General features: G+C 36.1%; 1 protein-coding gene across 2 annotated transcripts in view; it reads left to right on the forward strand.

Annotated features, from left to right (window-relative positions):
• The window catches only part of Cd99l2 (CD99 molecule like 2), a 101616-nt gene that overhangs the window by 55778 nt on the left and 23034 nt on the right, over positions 1-22804 (forward strand). For both annotated transcript variants that reach the window (XM_058582620.1, XM_046453565.2), the window contains exons 3-6: positions 8449-8520; positions 9757-9828; positions 22205-22276; positions 22403-22486. In XM_058582620.1, the coding sequence (XP_058438603.1) occupies positions 8449-8520; positions 9757-9828; positions 22205-22276; positions 22403-22486 (300 nt within the window). The remainder of the gene's footprint in view (positions 1-8448; positions 8521-9756; positions 9829-22204; positions 22277-22402; positions 22487-22804) is intronic.

The following is a 22804-nucleotide window of genomic DNA, read 5'->3' on the forward strand; positions in this document are numbered from 1 at the left end:
CAAAAAAATATTGAGTTATAATTCATATAATAACATTAGTCATTTTGTTTAATTTTTGAATAATTTTTGTGTGTGAGTTATACAACAATATTATAACATGTGTACTGATAGTAAAATAGTTACTGTAGTGAGCCAAGTTACCACATCCATCATCTTGCTTTGTTGTGAGATGATGGATGTGGTAACTTAGCAAAATTTCCCTTAGCAAAATCCCTAATATAGTAGAATTTTATTAACTATTGCCCTCATCTTATATATTAGATCTCTAGACTTGTTTATCCTATATATCTGATACTTTTTTCTTTTAATAAAATTAACTGTTTCATTAATTCAATAACTTATTTATTTCTTGTGGTAGTGAAGATTGAACCCAGTGCCCTGCCCATGGTAGGTAAGCACTCTACCATCAAGCTACAACCCCAGCCTTTCAATTTTTTTTTTAATTTGTAATTTTGAGACAGGATCTAACCAAGTTGCCAGGCTGGCTTTGAACTTAAGATCGTCCTGCTTGAGGCTCCTGAGTAGCAGGGGTTACAGGTGTGCCCCATTGTGCCTCCCTTTGATACGCATTTTAAAGTTAAGAATTCAGTGGCATTCTAGAATAGACAATGTTGTGTAATCACTATGTCTATCTAGTTCCAAAATATTTCTCTATTCCAGAGTAAAATCTCTTAATGTATTTCACAGCATAATTGTCACAGATGTTATGCCATTTTTATTTTTGCAAAAAAGTGGAGTGTGACCATTATGTGAAACTTCTTAAAAATTGTGCCAGTATTATTTAAAAGTCATTTATTACCATACTGTCTTTGGTGAAAGATTAGGATGAATAGAATACTCATGAATATATGATAATATGCTGGTAGTGCTTATGCAGTGAACTAAGGTTCTGTTAACCAGACTCTCCTCATTCCTCCCTTGTTCCAGTCCAAAGTAACCACCCGCTTGCTTTTTGTGTCTGTGAATTCAGTCTATTTTGAATATTTCATATACAGTCATGTATCATGTAAAGATGTTTTGGTCAACCACAGACCACATATACAATGACAGTAGTCTCATAGTCTCATAGGATTTTCAGAGAGCTGAAAATTTTCTATTGCTTACTAATATCTTGATGTCATAGCATAACACATTGCACTTACAATTATGTATAGCACATGGTATTTGATAGTAAATAATTATGTTGTTGGTTTATGTGTTCACTATACTTTTAATAGTTATTTTAGAGTGTAGTCCTACATTTAGGTTTGTAGCCTCAGAATACCAGGCTGCCTAGGTGTGTAGGAGGCTGTATAATTTAGGTTTGTGTAAGTACACTCTATGATGTTTTCACAATGACAAAATTGTTCAGTGACACATTTCTCAAGATATATTCTCATTAAATCAAACCTACACATTTGTGTGACCTTCTGTGTCTGAATTCTTCCATGTAACATAATGTTTTGGAGACACATCCATGGTTTCAGTGTAACTTATGATCAAAATACTCAAGGAAAAATAGTGTTTTTACTGAACAGGTATAGACTTTTTCTTGCCTTTATTCCTTAAATAATATGATGAAACAACTATTTATTTAACATTCACCTTATATCAGGTTTTATAAATAATGTAGAGATTATTTCACATATACAAGAATAGGTATGTAGGTTACATGCAAATACTATGCCATTTTATTCAAGGGTAGGTTAGAGTCCTGAAACCAGTCACTCACAGATACCAAGGGATGACTCAATACTTTGTTTCTTTTTGTGCCTGAGTAATATGGATTGTGTGCATATACGGTTATTTGTTTATTCATTGTTTAATGGATCTTTGGCTGTTTCCACATCTTGGCTGTTTAGGAATTATATTATGGTCAACATGCTATTTATATGTGTTTGTTTGAACCCCTATTTAAATCCTTTGGCAAATATACTTAGGAATGGAAAAGCTGGTTCATCTGTGCTTAACTATTTTAGGAACTGCCAAAGTGTTTTATACATTGGCTAAGCCATTATACATTCTCATAAGCAATGTATGATGGTTCCAGTTTCTCCACATTCTGGTTTTCTTTCTTTCTTTTCTTTTTTTTTTTAAACATTTATATTTTAGGTGTAGATGGACACAACACAATGCCTTTATTTTTATGTGGTGCTAAGGATCGAACCCGGGCCCTGCCCTTGCTAGGCGAGTGTTCTACCGCTGAGCCACAATCCCAGCCCTATTTTTTGATTTTCTAAAAATTGTTTTTACTAGTGCATTATAGTTATACATAACAGTGGGGATCATTTTGACATATTCACAATATGTCAGGGATTGAACTCATGGACACTCGACCACTGAGCTACATTCCCAGCCCTATTTTGTATTTTATTTAGAGAGAGGGTCTCACTGAGTTGCTTAGCACCTTGCTTTTGCTAAGGCTGGCTTTGAACTTGCAATCCTCCTGCCTCAGCCTCCAGAGCTGATGGGGGTGTGTGTCACTGCACCTGGCTGCATATCATCTGCCCAGGTTTTTAAAGGCATCTTAATGGCATTAGGTGGAGCCTTGTGGTTTTCATTTGCATTTCACTGAAGATTGAATCTTCATGCATGGATCAAGTAGGATTTGTAAAGATTTCTCCCATTTTATAGGTTCTTTTAACTTTCTTGATGATGTCCTTTAGATGCACAGAAGTTTTTTTTTTAATTTTGATGAAGTTTAATTTACCTGTTTTTTTGTTTTTAAAAAATTGAATTAACATATTATGTATACATATTTATAGGGTATATACAATAAATCAGTACATGTTATAAAATTTATAGTGATCAAATCAGGATGATAGCATTTGCATCTAAAACATTTATCTTGTTTTGGTACTGGGGATTGAACCCAGGGGCACTTAACCACTGAACCACATCCCCAGCCCTTTTTTAAAACATCTTATTTAGAGACAGGGGTCTCACTGAGTTACTTACAGCCTCAGTAAGTTACTGAGGCTGGCTTTGAACTCATGATCCTCCTGCCTCAGCCTCCTGAGCTGCTGGGATTACAGGCATGCATCACTGCACCTGGCTTAAAACATTTATCTTTATGTACATTAGAAACTTGGGTCTCTTCTAGTTATTTGTCATGGACTATGGTTACCCTTCTGTGCCATAGGACACCTGAACTAATTCTTACTGTAACTGTATCTTTGTACTTGTTGTCTAACCTCTCGTTTTCTCATTTGTTGCTCATGCTTTGGCTGTTAAAGTATCCATTGCCTAATTGAAGGTCATGAAGATTTACTCCTGTGTTTTCTTCTAAGAGTTTCATGGTTTTAGCTCTTACATTTAGGTCTTTGATCCATTTTAAGTTAATTTTTATATATGATATAAGGGCCTGCAGGTTAATTTGGGAAATTTTGCCAGGTTAACAATATTGACTCTTCTGGTATTTTATTCTATTTTTAGGTCATCTTTAATTTTTTTCTTATTGATGTTTTATAGCTTTTAGTGTATATGTCTTTACACTTCTTTGGTTAAAGTTATTTCTATGAGTTTTCTTAATTGTTATTATAAATGGAATTAAGTTCTTATTTTCCTTCCTGAATTGATCATTGCTAGTGTATAGGAATACAACTGATTTTAATTTAATTTTTTGCCCTTTCTTTCACAGAATAGGACTTTTTAAATTACTTTTTATTCTAATTTGTAAAACAGGACTTTTTTTAAAGCAGCAAAACTAAAGATTACTTTGATTATAATAGGTTCACATGTAAAAGGTAAATAAAATTAGAAGCAAGATTTTCATAAAGAGTTAAAAATAGAGGTGTTAACTTCTGTTTTATTAATGCATATTGTATGAATTGATTTGTATTTTGCAACTTTGCTGAGCTCACTTATTAATTAGCTTAATTATTTTAACATATTTTTATGTAGATTCTTTAGGGTTTTCTTTTTAAAAAAATATTTATTTTTTAGTTGTATTTGGACACAACACCTTTATTTCACTTGTTTATTTTATTTTTTTTTATGTTGTGCTGAGGATTGAACCCAGCGGTAGAGTGCTTGCCTCGCATGTGTGAGACCCTGGATTTTTTAATTTTTATTTATTTATTTTTTAGTTGTAGATGGACACAATACCTTTATTTTACTTATTTACTTTTACTTGGTGCTGAGGATCGAACCCAGTGCTTCATACGTGCTAGGCGAGGCTCTACCACTGAGCCACAACCCCAGCCCAGATTCTTTACAGTTTTCTATAGGTAAGATTGTCATTTGTTTTTAGAAACAGTTGGAGTTAGTTATAATAGCTTTTTTTTTTTTTAATCTTAACTAATGGCCCTGGCTAGAACTTTTACTATAATGTTGAATACAAGTGATGAGAATGGACATTCTTGTCTTGTGACTGTTTCTAGGAGGAAAGCTTTCAGTATTTAACATTTAGCTTATGCATTCATTTATAAATTCTTTATAGATGCCCTTTATCAAGTTGAGAGAATCCCCTTTTATATTTAGTTTACTGAGTGTTTTGTCATGAAACAGTGTTGACTTTCATCAGATGCCTTTACCGTATCTAGTGAGATGATCATGTGTTTTTTCAATTCTATCGGTATGGAACATTACCTTAACTGATTTTATCATGCTATGCCACCCTTGTGTTCTTGTTTCCTCTTGGTCATGATGTGTAATCCTAATATACTACTGGATTTGGTTTACTTGTATTTTCTTGAGAATTTTTGCCTTTGTATCCGTAAGGGTTCTAGGTCTGTAGATTTATTGTGGTGTATTTGTCTGACTTTGGTATTGTGGTACTACTGGTTTCATAGAATGACCTAGGGAATATTCCCTTCTCTTGAATTTTTTTTAAAGTTTAAGAACAAATTTATAAATTTATTTCTGAGCACTGCTTTCACTAAAACACAAAAGTTTTAGTATGTTTTCATTTTTGTTCTTAAAGTATTTTTATAATTTCCCTTTTGAATTTTTCCTGGACCTATTTTTGGTTATTCAGAACTGTGCTCTTTAATTTCCATATAATTATTAATTTCCCAAATGCCCTTCTGTTATTGATTTCTAATTTTATTCCATTATGTTTGAAGAACATAATTCATATTATTTCAATTGAGACTTAGTGCTGGGGATGGAGCTCAGTGGTAAAGCACTTTTCTAGCGTGTGCAAGGCCCTGGGTTTGATTCCCAGCACCACAAAAAATTTATTGAGGCTTGTTTTGTCATTTAGATAAGGTTGGTCTTAGAAAATGTTTCATATACACTTGAGGAAATGTATGTTCTGTTCCCAGTTGGTTTATTTCATGATAACTACTAGGTCTATTTAGTTTATACAGTTGTTCAAGTCCTTTCTTAAAACTGGTTATTTTTAGTTATAGATGACAGTGTAGTCTATTTGATATACTTATGCAAGGATGGAATACATCTTATTCTAATTAGGATTTTCTTTTTCCGCCTCATTGTTTCTTCTATAATTGAAAAGAGTGTATTGAAATCTCTGTTAATGTTAAATTATCTAGTCTTCCTTTCAGTATTATCATATTTTGCTTCATGCATTTTGGGATGGTTTTAGGTGCATATATATTTAAGATTATTTTATCTCCCTGTTGAATTCACCCTGTAATCACTATAAATGTCAATCTGACTCTGAAAATACTTTTTGTTTTAACATCTGTTTTATCTGGTATTAGTACAGCTACACTAGCTCTCTTACTATTGTTTGTGCAATATATCCTTTTCCATTCTTTTCTCACAACTTATTTCTATTTTTGTTGTTTGTTTTCTAAGTAAATAATACCCATCGAGTACTTGCTGTATACAAAGCTGAACTTGTTTTGTGTCTGCCTTTCACATTACTTAAGCCTTCTTTTCCTCTACGTCTTTCTTTTCTTTGTTCTAATCAGTTATACATGACAGCAGAATGCATTTTGATTCATTGTATACAAATGGAGAACAACTTTTCCTTTCTCTTGTTGTACATGATGTAGATTTGCACCATATGTGCAGTCATACATGTACTTAGGGTATTGATGTCCATTTTATTCCACCATCTTTCCTGCCCCCATGCCCCCTCCCCTCCCCCTCCCCATTGCCCAATCAAAGTTTCTACATTCTTCCCATGCACCCCCCCCCCCATTATGGATCAGCATCCACTTACCAGAGAGAACATTCAGCTTTTTTTTTTTTTTTTTAGGATTTGCTTACTTTGTTTAGCATGATCTTCTCCAACTCCATCCATTTACCCTCAAATACCATAATTTTATTCTCTTTTAATGCTGAGTAATATTTCATTGTGTATATGTATCACAGTTTCTTTATCCATTCTTTGATTGAAAGGCATCTAGATTGTTTCCACAGTTTAGCTGTTGTGAATTGAGCCGCTATAAACATTGATATGGTTGTGTCACTATAAAACTAGACATGTAGACCAATGGTACAGAATGGAAGACACAGAGACAAACACACACAAATACAGTTATCTCATATAATACAAAGGCGCTGAAAACATACATTGGTGGAAAGAAAGCCTCTTTAACAAATGGTGCTGGCAAAACTGGAAATCCATATGCAGCAAAATGAAATTAAACCTCTATCTGTCACCATGCACAAAACTCAACTCAAAGCAGATCAAGGACCTGGGAGTTAGACCAGAGACCCTACCCTGTGCCTAATAGAAGAAAAAGTAGGTCCAAATCTCCATCATGTTGGATTAAGTCCTGACTTCCTTAACAAGACTTCTAAACTACAAAAAGTAAAATCAAGAATCAATAAATGGGATGGATTCAAACTAAAAAGCTTCGTCTCAGCAAAGGAAACAATGTGAAAAGAGAGTTCACAGACCAGGAGAACATCTTTACTACATGCATATCAGATAGAGCACTGATTTCCTCTACTTCTTTTTTAAAATTCATTTATTTATTCTAATTTGTTATATATGACAGCAGAATGCATTTCAATTCATAGAATACATATAGAGCACAATTTTTCATGTCTCTGGTTATACACAGAGTCACTCGGTTCATATCTTCATACATGTACTTGGGGTAATGATGTCCATCTCATTCTACCATTCTACTCCCTCCCTTCTCCTCCCTCCCTCCCCATTGACTTATCCAAAGTTCCTCCATTCCTCCCATGCTGCCCTTCCCTACCCCACTATGGATCAGCATCCTCATATCAGAGAAAACATTCAGAATTTGTTTTTTGGGATCGGCTAACTTCACTTAGCATTATCTTCTCCAACTGCATCCATTTACCTGCAAATGCCATGATTTTATTCTCTTTTAATGCTGAGTAATATTCCATTATGTATATAGTATACCACAGTTTCTTTATCCATTCATATACTGAGGGGTATCTAGGTTGATTCCACAATTTAGCTATTGTGAATTGAACTACTGTGAATTGAGCGTCACTATAGTATGCTGTTTTTAATTTCTTTGGGTATAAACAGAGGAGTGGGATAGCTGGGTGAAATGGTGGTCCTATTCCAAGTTTTCCAAGGAATCTCCATACTGCTTTCCAGATTGGTTGTACCAATTTGCAGTCCCACCAGCAATGTATGAGTGTGCCTTTCTCTCCACATCCTCACCAACACTTATTATTGTTTGTATTCTTAATAGCTGCCATTCTGACGGGAGTGAAATGAAATCTTAGACTAGTTTTGATTTGCATTTCTCTAGTTACTAGAGATGTTGAACATTTTTTCATATATTTATTGACTGTATATCATCTTCTGAGAAGTGCCTGTTCAGTTCCTTGGCCCATTTATTGATTGGGTTATTTATTTATTTATTTTTTTGGTGTTCAGATTTTTGAGCTCTATATATTCTAGAGATTAGTGTTCTATCTGATGTGTGTGCATGTGGTAAAAATTTGCTGCCATTCTGTAGGCTCTCTATTCACCTCACTGATTGTTTCTTTTCCTCTTCTTCTTTTGACAGTAGGGAAACATGCATCATAGTTTTGATTTCTGTGAAAAGAAATTATTGGAAAATTCATGCACATCATGTAATTCTTGTGAATGATATAAATAATTTTAAAGGAATATGCTTGAGCCCAAAGTCCTAATATTTCTAATGGTAAGCATACTTAATAAAATATTTCATTCATGTGTTTTGACTATTTTCTTTTAAAAATATATATATATATTACTTGTAGATGGACACAATATCTTTATTTTTATATTTTTATGTGGTGCTGAGGATCAAACCCAGGGCCCTATGAGTGCAAGACAAGTGCTTTACCACTGAGCTACAACCTCAGCCCTTGACTACTTTCAATCTATGGAATACTTCCATATTTCACTAGGAACATAACCCCAGCTTGTCCCTGAACAGTATTGTCTATGGTTAAAGTGCCAGGTTGACAGTGTGGAACAAAGGTTTGGTGCTCTCAGGGACTAATGCAAGGTTACTTACTGCAAGCCATGGAGTAGTTGCTGTGTTTGGTTACTAAATATGCTTTCCTTGATGTCCTTTCTACCCCTTCTAGAGAGATGGGACCACCTCACCACTACTACAACCAGGAGGCCAGGAACAACCAGAGCTCCAGCATATCCTGCAGGTAACTGGCTGCTCTGAGGAGGGCAGTAATTAGGGCCCTGGTGGTACCCCCTTGGGGCACTGCCCAAATAAGCTAAGTGTATATTTTTCCCCATGTGTGCAAAGCCAACCAAAGCTTTTGTCTAAACATTGGGTTCAACTTAGTAAAGTGCATACCTAGCTGATCATTGTGCTTTTTGTGTGTTTTATGAAAAGTTCTGCCATGGAAATTTTAAAGAGAAAAATGCATTTGTATTTTTTCCCTTATTCAACCATTTAATTTTCTAAAATCAGAGAAAATGTATTTGTAATTGGTTAGGCTTTATGAAGCCCATCAGACTTTTTTTTTTTTTTTTTTTTTTTTTTCAGGCAGAGAGAACATTTTGTAATGGGATTTATTTTATGGGCTTACCTTTTAGGAAAGGATTTTGGAACTCAGTATTTCTGTAATGACTCTTTCCTGTAATTGTTTGAACCTTTCTTTAGTTGGACCATTTTGCCATTTGGACATCTTCAGTGATTTAAAGAAAAGCTTGGCTTTGGGGATCACAGACTTAGTTACTGCCTCCATTGGTAACTTGTTTACAGTACTTTCAGGAGACATGCTGATACCTTCCATTCAGTGGAGAGCTACTTTCCTTTCAAAGAGACAGCGATGATCTAAGAGAGTCACTGCATGAGTTAACATCATGTCTTCACATTTCCAGATTCAAAGGGGTATTTTGTGACCATGTGGTCTTGCTTTTTTTTTTTTTTTTTGGTACAAGGGATTGAACCCAGGTACTCAACCACTGAGCCACAAGGGCCTCACTGCTGAGGCTGGCTGTAAACTCCTGCTCCTTCTGCGTCGGCCTCCCAAGCCGCAGGGATTACAGGTGTGCGCCACCACACCTGGCTGTGTCCCCCCTTTTAGTTTTCCTGTTTATGGACTTTGCACATCTGGTTTTGAATCTTGGTTAATACCTGCAATCAGCAAGTATATCATTAAAATGATCCACCTGCTGGCCAAAGCAAAGCATCTGTAAGAATCTAAATTAATTTTAACATCAGTATACTGCAGAATCAGAAAGCAGGAACTTGCTCCATCCTGTGGGTATTTTCATTAACAGTGTCTGTATACAGAGATTTCATTTTCAGTTTCTGTTTTCTTAACTCATTGTTAGTGCTGATCAGTTGAACCCATGGGTGTTGTTTTGCTTTCTTTGGAGTCTTGCGCCCCATTGTTAATCACTTGCTTGTTTCCTTTATGTTTGGAAAGGTGATTTTGATTTGTCTGATGCTTTGGGTGATCGAGATGATGGCCATAGGAAACCAAGTGCAGGAGGAAGAGGTAAGTCCTAACTGGTTGGAACCACTGGCCTGTGGCATAGCTCCATGCAGGATTCTGCCCTGTGTCCCAGTGATCCTCTTGTGAAACTAGGACACTTCAAATACCAAGAGAACCCTAATATACAATCATGCCCCAACATTTTAGTCTTAGTATTTCCTAAATTATTGATCTTTGTTTTTCTCTCTCTCTATATATATATATATTTTGTACTTATACACAATATCTTTATTATTTATTTATTTATTTATTTATATGTGGTGCTGAGGATTGAACCCAGGGCCTTGCACATGTGAGGCAAGCTCTCTACCACTGAGCCATAACCCCAGCCCCGATCTTTGTTTTTTTTTTTTTTTTTTTTGTGGTCGTAGATGAATAGCATATCTTTTTTCTAATTTGTTTATTTTTATGCAGCGCTAAGGGTCAAACCCAGTGCTTCACACATGCTAGGCAAGTGCTCTGCCACTGAGCCACAACTCCAGCCTAATTATTGATCTTAAGAGCTTTCGTTAACATGGATCATTATGAATCAATATGTATCATCTAAGAACTTAAACTAAAAAAAAAAAAAAAAAAACTATTAACCAATCCATGTAAATGACATTAAAAACCATACATAATAACATAAATTGGAGTTTTTTGTTTTTCTTACTGTTGAGTTTTGAGATCTCTTTAAGTATTCTAGACACAAGTCTTCAGTCAGAAGTGTTTTGCAAATGTTTTTTTTTCCTATTTTGTAGCTTATCTTTTCAATCTTTTAACAAGGACTTTTGTAGAGCAGACATTTTAAATTTTGATGATGTCCAGCTTATCAGCTTTTCCTTTTATGGACAATACTTTTTAAAATCATTTTGTTAGTTGTCAATGGACCTTTATGTTTTATTTATTTACATGTGGTGCTGAGATTCAAACCCAGTGCCTCACACATGCTAGGCAAGTGCTCTACCACTGAGCCACAACCTCAGCCCTGGATTATGCTTTTGATACCATGTCTAAGAACTAGGATTCCCAGGTTCCATCGATTTTCTGGGTTTTTTTCCCCTTGCATATGAATTTCTAATTATTCCCAACACCATTATTTAAAAGACTATTCCTTCATTGAACTGCTTTTGATCCTTTAAAAAATTAAATGGAATATAACTCTTTTTTGTTGGATTTGACGTGCTGGTATTTTTTGTAGATTTTTGCATCTGTATTCATAATAGAGGTCTGCAGTTTTTCTTAAGATGTCTTTGTCTGGTTTTGGCATTAGAGTCATGCTGGTCTTGTTGAATGAATTTGAAAGTATATCTTCTGTTTTCTGGAAGACTTGTAGAAAGATTGCTATTTGTCCTTTAAATGTTTTGTATAATTCACCAGTGAAGCCATATGGTCCTGGGCTTTTATTCATTAAAGTTTGATAATTAGTTTTATTTACTTGATTTTTTTTTTTTTTTTTTTTTTTTTTGTGGTGCTGATGATTGAACCCAGGGTCTAATGCACGCTAGGCAAGCTCTCTACCATTGAGCCATAGCCCCAGCCCCTAGTTCTGTTTACTTGTCTATTCAGACTTTCTATTTCTCCCTGAGTTATTTTCAGTAGTTTGTGTCTTTCAAAATTTTGTCCATTTCATTTAGGCTACCAATTTATTGGCATACTTTTGTTAATAGTATTCCCTTTTTATAATCATTTTTATTTATTTTAGTCAGTAGAATTTGCAAATTCCCCTAATTTTTCTGTCATTATTTTTCATTGTTTATTTTTCCTTTTACCTCTACCACTTTTTGATTCATGTATTTTGAGTGTTTCAGTGCTTCCAAATTTAAAAATATTATTTCTTCCAGGTGTGTTCATCCTCTTATCAATGTGTTATACCTTTCCTTTTTTCTAATTTCTTGGCTATGCCATCCCTTTTTTTTCCTTTTTGGTACTGGGGATTGAACTCAGGAGCACACAACCACTGAGCCACATCCCCAGCCTTTTTTTCTTTTGTATTGATTTCATTGGTATTGTTTACTTTTCTTGAGTCACCTATTATGCTTGGGTGTGAAACAGAAGTTCTCTAAGCACCTTCTCATTTCATCACATGGAATGTTAAAAAGATGTGTATTCAAGGTTGAATTCTAATAAACGTTTTCTGCTCCAATTACCATAAGTTTAGTGAATTAAAATGATTTTCTATTCACTTAATTCTCATTTGCCTAGGATCAGGAATGTGGCACCTATTTAGCTGGATCCTCTGCTTAGTGTCCCCTTGCAAAGGTGCAATCCAGATGTCAGCTGGGGCTAGGGTGTCTTCTGAAGTCTGAGGTCATGTCAGTTTCCTATTTCTGCTATAAATCAATGACCATAAACCCGGCTTTTTAAACAATTCAAATTTATCTTATAATAATTGAGATTATTAATTCAAAATGCGTTATGCTAAAGGAGCTAGCAAAGCTACATTTCTTTTGAGACTCTAGGGGAGAATCTGTTTCCTTCCCTTTTCCTATGTGTACAACCACGAGTATTCTTTGGCTTGTGGCTACTTCCTCCATCTTCAAGGCCAGTTGAGTAGCATAGTCAAGCTTTCTGAGTCCCATTCCTGCTTCCATTATCACATCTCCTCTGCCTCTCCTTCCTGTCTCTCCTTGCAGAGGCCCTTATGATTACATTGGCCCTGACCAGATAATCTCCCTGTGTCAAGGGCCTTAGATTAATCACATCTTCAAAGGGCCTTTCCTTGTGTAAGGTAACATGTTTAAAGATTCATAATTGTTAACAGAATTCATTTCCATGAAGCTGTGAAACTCACAGTTGCATATTTCTTCAAGATCAGCACAAGAGTGAGAGATTCTGCTGTCTGTGGTATCATTCAGAGAAGGCCTAAGCCCACTTTTCAAGAGCTCACCTGATTATGTCCAAATCACCTAGAGTATTCTCCCATTTGAGTAATCTAAAGTCACACTGCAAAATCTATTGACCTCTTCCATGTTAAAACTTCATCATGACAGTGCCATCCAGCCTGGGCCTGGGTCCTTCCCACACTCAAGGAATGAAAATTATATAGAGTGTAGGAATCTTTGTGGCTATCGGAGAATTCTGCCTACCAGCTTCATCTAGGACTTTCTTAGGTGAAACAGGCATTCTTTCTGGACTGCCATTGTGTAGTGATGAAGAGTCTCATCATATCTTGGGCCTTGCTGCATGCCAAGGGCTGGCAAGTTTACTCACCTTTTGTATCACAGTGTAAATGCTGATCCAGTAAAAAGGGCAACAAACATTTGAGGGTGATTATGAAAATAGTTATGGCCTCCTAGACCCCCTAGGGGACAATGGGGCCACTGTCCTTTGAGAGGATGACTTTATGAAGTTATGTGGTATCAGAATGTTTTCCTTTGAGTTAGTGATCTGGTCAGTACTGGCATGCAGTGAGCATGTATGCTGGTGCTGTGGCAGGCAGGAAGCTTGGTTTACATGTTGTACCAAGCTGTTCCTGTACAGTTCCATTTCTGTAGATGGTAATATGCTTCTAGTCTTTGGGGAGGGCACTTTTAATAAACTCTTTGAATGAGCAGTTCTACTTCAAAGTGCTTTCCCCTCCAGGTACATTTATACATATACATGTACACAGAGGTACATTTGAAATGATGTTTGTGACTTGTGTAACAGACCCAAATTTAACACCCTCAAATCCCACTACTGAAATAGATAAATTCTAAACCATTCGTACTATGAATATGAATAGTAAGGTAGGTTTCTGGAACTGACACAAATAAAGCAAGCCCCAGAACAATGAATGAATTTCTATCATATAAAATTAGATGTGAACATAGGGACACATGCAGAGCAGCCTCCTCTGGGGATAGACTTGAGGCTGGCTTTGTTATTTCTTATAGTTCTGTGCCATTGGTAAAATGTATTTTTAACACACAGTGCGTATTACCTTTATAACAAATTTAAACTTTAAAATTGAAGCTGTTTTTACTAAAGAAGAACTCTAGGTGTCAGAATTGGAGAGAACCTCAGTACTCATGTCCTCCCTCTCATTATTCATGTGAGAGGGACTTGTTCAAGGTCATGCTGCAAGCCAGTGGACACATGGACTGGATTCCAGATATTCTGACTGTATCTGGAGGGTCTTTTCTTCTGTAACGTGTTGCCATGAGAAGTGTTTGTACAGAGCAGTACTGATGACACTGTAAGTAATTTCAGGGTTGTGGTTGGCCAGAGTAGCGCCATGAGTTCCTTATACATTTTGAATATTAACCCCTTATCAGATATATACTTTCAAAATATACTCTTCTATTCTGCACATTATCTCTTCATTTTCTTTCTTTCTTTCTCTCTCTCTCTCTCTCTCTCTCTCTCTCTCTCTCTCTCTTTCTTTCTTTCTTTCTTTTGAACCTGGGGTGCTTTACCACTGACTTAGATCCCTAACCCTCTTTATTTTTTATTTTTTTAAAAAATATATTTTTTATTTATATGTGGTGCTGAGGATCAAAACCAGTGCCTCACCCATGTTAGGTAAGCACTCTACCACTGAGCTATAACACCAGCCCCTATTTTTGATTTTGAGATAGGGTCTCAGTAAGGTGGTGAGACTGGCTTTGAATTTGCCATCTTCCTGCCTTAGCCTCCCCAGTTACTGGGATTACAGGCATGTGCTACCACCCATGGCTAGAAGTGCATTTTAAAACTTAAATTTCCAGGGTTGGAGGTGCAGCTCAGTGGCAGAGCTCTGGCTTAGCATGCACAAGGCCCTTGGTTTAATCCCTATACTGCAAATAGATAAGTATATAAAATTTCCAAACATATGGAATACAGTATTACTTTGGTCATTGATTTGTGATTTTATTCTATTGCAGCTCAAGAACATGGACTGTATGATACCAATTCTTTTTCTGTTTCTTGAGACTTGTTTTGTGGCCTAGAACATGGTGACAAATGTTTTGTTAAAAGTTTAAGGTGAACTGGAAAAGAATGTGTAGTCTCTAGTTTGGGGATATCCATGAACTCAGGCTTATTCAATTTTTCTATATTCTTACTCATTTTTGTGTTCTTGAATTTTCAATTCCAGTGAAAGGTAGAGTCATTTATTGTGGAGTTTGCTGATTTTTGAAGTTTTCCTTTTACTGCTACTTTTTTTTGTGTTTATATTCATCTGAGACCCTGTTATTAGGTAAATGCACACAAGACCAGAATGCTTAACACTTCTCAATGAATTATTTCTCCTTAGGCAGTCATCCCTTTAGTCCCTAATAATTATTTTGGCCCTGAACCTCGACTTTGTTCAACATTACCTTCACTCCACTAGCTTCCTTTGGGGCAGTATTTGCCAGGTATGTTTCTTTTCATCTTTGTCAATTGGGGTTCGGTGGCAGACCACAGATCTATTCTAGCTATATAAGTTGATTTTTTAAGAGATTTATTATCAGGTGAGGGTGAATTCCATAATCCAGGGAACAGAACAAATCCTAACTTCAAAATACCATAGAAATGCAGCCTTATCCCCTACTCCAACCTGAGACCAAGTATCTGCTCCCAGGCTGTCTACACTGCAACTTTAAGCATCACCTGGCTTAAGTCTTCATTCTTGATGGCTCTTCAGAATTTCTTAGTTGGATACGAACCCATTCATGTATTTTGCTTTTGTTTCCTATAATTTTTGGGGTTGTATTCCAAAAATTCTTTGCCTAAAGCAATGTTTAGAAACTTTTCATCCTTTAGGATTTTTTCTAAACTCTGTGAAAAATGCTGTTGGAATTTGTATGGGGATTGCACTGAATCTCTATATAGATCACTTTGGATAATATGGACATGTTAGCAGTGTTAATCCTCCTAGTCCATGAACATATCTTTCTACTACTGCATCTTCTTCAATTTCTTTGAGTAATGTTTTATAGTTCTCAGTATAAATATCTTTTAACTCCAGAGTTCAATTTATTCCCAGTTTATTGTTTTTATATTATTGTAAATGGGATTTGTTTTGTTAAGATGTTTCTGAGAGTTTATCGTTAAATATAAAAATGTTCGATTTTTCTTATTTTAAGTTTGTATGCTGCAACTTTACTGAATTTGTTTATTTTAACAGCTTTTTGGTGGGTGGAGTCTTCAGATTTTTATTTCTATACATAAGATCCTGTCATCTACAGACACAACTGAACTTCTTCCTTTCAGACTGGGATGCCTAATTGCTCTGGTGAGGATTTCCAGTACTATATTGAATAGAAATGGTGAAAGTAAGAAAAGTGATCTTCTAAGAAAAGTGATCAGCTTTTTACTGTAAAGTATGATGCTAGCTGTTGGCTTGTCACACACAGACTTTATCATGAGTTACAATCCTTCTGTACTTAAAGACTTTTTTTTAATCAAAAGCATGTTGGATTTAGTCAGATGTGCTTTTTCTGTGCCTGTTGAGATGATTGTATGAAGGTACAACTTCATCTGATGTGGTGTACCACATTAATTGATTTAAGTGTATTGAGCCATCATTATATCCCACACATAAATCCAACTTGATCATGGTATATAATATTTTTAATGGGCTATTGAATTCTGTTTGCTAGGACTTCATTAAGGATTTTTGTTTCTGTGTTAAGCAGGGATACTGGCCTGTACTTTTCTTGTGGTATTTTCTGGCTTTGGTAAGAGAGTGATGCTTGCCTCACTTGCTTTACACTCTTGATCCTTCTGCTTCAACCTCCAAAGTAGCTGGGATTACAGCTGTGTGCCACCATATCTGGCTGTTAGATTTTGGATCATTGATTCAATATCCTTATTTATAGTTGGCCTGTTACAATTTTCTGCTTCTTCATGTTTCAGGCTTGATAAGCTGTATGTTTCTAGGAATTTATGCATTGTTCTAGGTTACCTGATTTTTGGTTCATAGTAATCTCCTATGATCTTTTATATTTCTATAGTATCAGTTGTAATATCTCCTTTTTTCCTTGATAATTTTGAGAGCTCTCTTTTCTTTGTTAGTGGAGCTAAAGGATTTTCAATCTTGTTTTATCTTTTCAAACAACTGTTAGGTTTGTTTGTGTGTGTGCTGGTTACTGAACCCAGGGTGTTGAACATGCTATGCTAAGCATGTGCTCTATCATTGAGTTATGCCCAGTCTATGAAATCTTAGTTCTATTAATCCTTTCTCTTGTTTTTCTTGTCTCTACTTCTTTTTGTTTTTGTGGTAATGGTGAGAGTGTTGAACCTAGAGCTTCATGCATACTAAGCTAGTGAACTACACCTTCAGCCATCTATGTTTCATTTATTTCTATCTGATGTTTATAATTTCCTCCTTCCTGCTGACTTTGGCTTAGTTTGTATTTGTTTTGTTAGTACCTTGAGCCATACATTTAGGTTGTTTAAGATCTTGTGTCCCCCCCCCCCCCCCCCCCAGGTAAGCATTCCCCCTTAGAGCTTCTTTTGTTGCATCACATAATTTTTTGCTTGCTTTCTTTCTCTCCCTCTCCCTCTCCCTCTCCTCCCCCTCCCCTCCTCTCCTCTCCCTGTCCCCTTCCTTCCTTCCTTCCTTCCTTCCTTCCTTCCTTCCTCCCTCCCTCCCTCTCCCCCTCCCTCTCCCTCCCTCTCCCTCTCCCTCTCCCTCCCCTGCCCCTCTCCTTCCTCCTTTTCCCTCCCTGTCTCCCTCTTTCTTCTTTCCTTCTTTCTTTCCCACTGGGAGTGGAACCCAGGGCTTCATGTATTCTAGGCAAGTGCTCTACTACTGACGTACCCCTCTATTCCTTCGTCTCTATTACTTGATTTTCCTTTTCATTTCTCCTTTGACCCATTAGTTGTTTGGGACCATCTTGTTTAATTTCCACATGCTGGTGAATATTTCAATTTTCTTCTTGTAGTTCCTTATCATTGCATTTGGAAAAGCTACTTGCTGTCATTTAATGATTTCTCCTCTGAACTCTCTTCCATTGTTTCATACATGAGCTTTTGTGGGATACCTCATATCTAACCATACAGATATTTAATTACTCTAGCACCTTTTGCTGAGAAGACTTTCTTACACTGGATTGCCTTTGCATGTTTATCAAAAATCATCTGGTGCATGTTGAGGTCTTCTTGAGTTCTCCATTCTGTTCTTTTGATCTGTATTCCTGTCTGTCCCTCAACCACTGTCTCAATTAGTGTACCTATAAAATAAGTCTTAAGACTCGTTAGAGTGATTCTTCTCACTTCATTCTTTTTCAAGATTTTAAAAAGTTATTATAGGGCTTGTGCCTTTCTATACATATTTTAGAATAACTTTGTCTATTTCTAGTAAAAAAAATCTTTCTGGATTTTAATAGATCAGTTTGAAGAGAGCTGACTTTTTTTTTTAATATTTGGCAGAATTCTCCAGTGAAACTACCAAGGCCTAGAGATTTGTTTTTGAAAACTTCTGTTTCAACTATAGCTATAGGAATATGCAGGTTGTGTATTTCATCTACATTGAGTTTTTTCTTGTAGTAAACATATATAACATTAAGTCTTCCATTATAAGTATATATTTCAGTGCAACCATCATCACTATATGTTTCCAGAATTTTTCATCACCCCAATCATGAACTCTGTAACCATTTAAAAACAAACAAACAAAAATCCATGGACTGGGAGGTAGCTTAGCAGCAAAGTATTTGCCTTGCATTCACAGAGCCCTAAGTTTGATTCCCACTCCCCGCTCCCCCAAAGAAAGAAAGAAAGAAAGAAAAAATAATAATTCCACATTCCTTTTATTCCGATCCTCTGGTAACCTGTTTTACTTTCTGTCATTAAGCATCTTCCCATTCTAGGTACATGCAAAAGGACAAATATTGTATGATTCTACTTATGTGAAATACCTAGCTAACTTCACTTAACATAATATTTTCAGGGTTTGTCTGTCATAGCATGTATCAGCATTTCATTCTTTTAAGGCTGAATAATATTTCATTGTATATGCCATGTTTTGTTTAACCATTCATATGTTGATATAAACTTGGATTCTTTTTACTTTTTAAATGTTGTAAATAATGCTGCTATAAACATTGGTGTGCAAGTGTCTGTTAGAGTCTCTACTTTGAGTTCATTTGTGTGTACACCTAGAAGTTGAATTGCTAGATCACATGGTAATTCTGTTTTTCATGTTTTAAGGAACTGCCAAAATGTTTTCCACATTGGCTGTACTATTTTATATTCCCATAAGCAACATACTAGGTTTCCAATTTCTTTTTTTTTTCATATTTATTCTTAAGTTTTAGGTGGACACAATATCTTTATTTTACATTTATGTGGTGCTGAGGATCGAACCCAGTGCCTCTTGCATGCTAGGCGAGCACTTTACCACTGAGCCACAACCCTAGCCCCTAGGTTTCCAATTTCTTCATGTCTTCATCAGCACTTGTTATTCTTTATCTTTAATTTTTAAAAATTTTGATAATAGCTACCTTAATACATGTGAAGTGGGATCTCTTTGCATTTTTTTTTTTTTTTGGTGGTACTGGGGATTGAACCCAGGGGCGCTTATCCACTGAGCCACATCCCCACCTCTTTTTATATTTTATTTAGAGACAGGGTCTCGCTAAGTTGCTAAGGCTGGCTTTAAACTCACAATTCCCCTGCCTCAGCCCCCCTAGCTGCTGGGATTACAGGCGTGCGCCACCGTGCCCAGCCTAATTGCAGTTTTGATTTGCATTTTTGGAATCTCTATTGATGCTGAGCATCTTTTCATGTGTTTATTATTATTTACTAATTATGTGTTATTAGGCATTTTAATGTCTTCTTAAAAGAGCTATCTAGTCAAATCCTTTTCCCATTTTTAAAATCATGTTGGTTGTTTTTTGTTGTTGTTGAGTTGTAGAAGTTTCTTACATAGTATGGATATTAATACTTTGTTATGTGTATGATTTGTAAATATTTTCTTCCATTCTTGTGAGTAATCTTTCTACTATCTGAATAGTGTCCTTTGGATAAATTTAAAAAATTTTCATGATGACCAGTTCCCCCCCCACACTTTTTTTTGCTTGCTGTACTTGTAGTATCATGTTCAGGAAGTCATCACCAAAACTAATGTCATGAAAAATTTCCCATTTGTTTTCTTGTAAGATTTTTTTAGCTGTTATATTTAGTCTTTGATCCTTTGAATTATTATTATTACTATTATTTGCAATGCTGAGGATTAAACCCAGAGGTGCTCTATCACTGACCTGCCTCTCTAGTCGTCGTCGTCTTCTTCTTCTTCTTCTTCTTCTTCTTCTTCTTCTTCTTCTTCTTCTTCTTCTTCTTCTTCTTCCTCCTCCTCTTCCTCCTCTTCCTCTTCTTCCTCTTCTTCCTCTTCTTCTTCTTCTTCTTTTATTTTGAGGCAGGGTTTTGCTAAGTTGCTGAGACTGGCCTCAAACTTGTGATCTTCCTACCTCAGTCTCCCAAGTACCAGGGATTACAGGTGTGTGCCACCATGTCCAGCTTGAATTAATTTTTCTATATGTTGGAACTTCATTCCTCATTCTTTTGCATGTGATGTCCAATCCCAGAACCATTTGTTGAAGACGGTCCTTTACTTATTGAATGAATGGTCTTCACATCCTTGTTGTAAATGTGTTAATAATATATGGTAGGGTTTATTTGGGGGCACTTTGTTCTCTTGCATTGGTCTGTGACAGTTCTTATATGTCTATACCATGCTGTTTTGATAGCTACAACTTTGTAGTGAGTTTTGAGATCAGGAACTGTGATTCTACCAACTATGTTCTCCTTTTTCTAGACTGTTCTTGACTATTTAGAATTCTTTGAGATTCCATATGGATTTTAGGATGGATTTGTCTTTGTCTGCAAAAAAAATGCCATTGGAATTTTAAGAGAAATTGCACTAAATTCATAGCTCATCTTGGGCAGTATGGTCATTTTAACAATATTAGTTTTCTGATCCATGAATATGGGATTTAATTGTGTTTTGATAGTTGGTAGTTTTTGTGACATTGGTACATTTTTCCAAATTGTCAAATACATGACCATAAAGTTGTTCATAGCATTCCATTTTCCTTTTTAATGGCTACAGTTTGTCATCAGAGTTTATTTCATTTTTCAGGTTGATGTGTTTTCTCTTCTCTTCTTATAGTTATTAGTAAGACTATAGGTTTATCACTTAAATTTACTTTTTCAAAGAACAACATTTTGGTTCATGACTTTCTATAAGTTTCCTATTTTCAATTTCATTGATTTCTTCTCTTGTGTTTACTATTTCTGTCTGCTTGCTTTGCTTTTGTTTTTCTAGTATCTCAGGTTAAGAACTTGGGTTTTTGATCTTCATCTCTAATTTAAGCATTTAGTGCTATAAACTTCCCTCTGAATATTTTTTAGCTGCATCCTCTATATTTTGATATGTTGTATTTTCATTTTCCCATAGTTCTCTGTATTTCTAAATTTCTCCTTGAGTCATTTTTTTGGCTTTTATTTTATTTAGAAGTATGCTGTTTAACTTCCAGTATTTGTAGATTGTCTTCTCTTTTTTTTTTTCCTTTTTCTTCTTTGTATCTAGTTTGGATTCATATTATCAGAGATACCTCTCTGTATAACTTTAATACTTTTTAAGTTTGTTGAGATTTCTATTTACATATTTAGAAAGGGTCTTACTAAGTTGCCCAGACTGACCTCAAACTTGGATTTTCCTGTCTCAACCTCCTGAGTAGCTGGAATTGCAGGCATGTACCACCACACCCACCGGAGGACCACATTTAATCTGCCAACTCATTGATGCTTTTTCCCCCCACAAACATTGCTATTTCTCTCTGGTTGCTTGCTCTGGATGGCTCTGTCAGTGCCTTTCTCCACTATTACCTTCAATAACAGGAACAATTATGGCCTTCTCTTCTAAAGTGCAAGAGAAGAGAATGTTGGAAAATGCCATGCTGTGGAATTAATGTGAAAGAAGTCCATATTTTTAAAGGACCTGGTTGCATCCAAAGACCTAATATTTCAGTAGTAACCACACTTGTATAAAATTGTATGTATATGTCGTAACCACTTTTAATTAATAAGACACTTCCATACTTCACAGGGAATGTTACATTGGTCTATCCATGGCAGTTGTCTTTGGTTCAGGTCTGGGTGGCATTGGTGGAAACCAGGGTGAGGAGCTCTCAGGGATCATGCTCAAATCTAGAACTTCCTGGCCATGCAGTCATCTCCAGCAGATCTGAGCTAAAGTCCCAGCTCTCTCACCTACCTGGTCAGATGTGGGACTACAGTCATCTCCCAGTCCCCCCTTCCCCTGAAGAAAAGTGAGCAGAATCCACCATTTCTAAACACCTTCCGTCTCTTTGGCATTCATCTCAATATGATTGTTTGGAGGTCTGAAGGTCCAAGGCAAGGGTACTCTATTGATGTTGTGACTCTCCCAAGGTATAGAGTAGTTGTATAAATGTGTGTTCCTTACTGTCCTCCCTCCCCCTTCTAGGGAGATGGGACCACCTCACCACCACCACAACCAGGAGGCCAGGAACAACCAGAGCTCCAGCAGGTTCTTCAGGTAACTGTCTGCCCTGAGGAGGGCAGTAAGGAGGGCCTTAGGGAGCCCCTTCAAAGATACTGTCCAAATGACCTGCTTATAGTTTAACCAGACGACTGTATTCTTGTCTTTTGGGGCCTCCTGAAGTAAATGATTTCGACTTGGCTGATGCCTTGGATGATCGAAATGATCCAGATGATAGCCGCAGGAAACCAAATGTAGCAGGAGGAGGTAAGTTCCAGCTGACTGAAACCATAGGCCAGCCCCTGTTTCCAATCCTGGAACAGTAGGTCGTATCTATCAGTATTTACCATCTGAGTCCTTAAAGCTGAAATTGAACATGACCAACACGAGTCCTACACGTTAACATAAATAGCATATTTTAATGAGAAGTAACTATATTTGGCAAGAAAAAAAAAACACCACTTAGTGAGAATAGTGGCATTATTTTACATTTTTGCAAATTTCTCTAATATCTGGCTTGATAGGAGACAACTGGATTCTCAAATGTAAATTTCAATTTAGTTGTGATATGTTGTGGGTGAAATA

The sequence above is a fragment of the Marmota monax genome, unplaced genomic scaffold, assembly GCF_021218885.2.
Source record: "Marmota monax isolate L192 unplaced genomic scaffold, Marmota_monax_Labrador192_F-V1.1 WCK01_AAM20220418_F8-fsc00142, whole genome shotgun sequence".
Taxonomy (NCBI): domain Eukaryota; kingdom Metazoa; phylum Chordata; class Mammalia; order Rodentia; family Sciuridae; genus Marmota; species Marmota monax.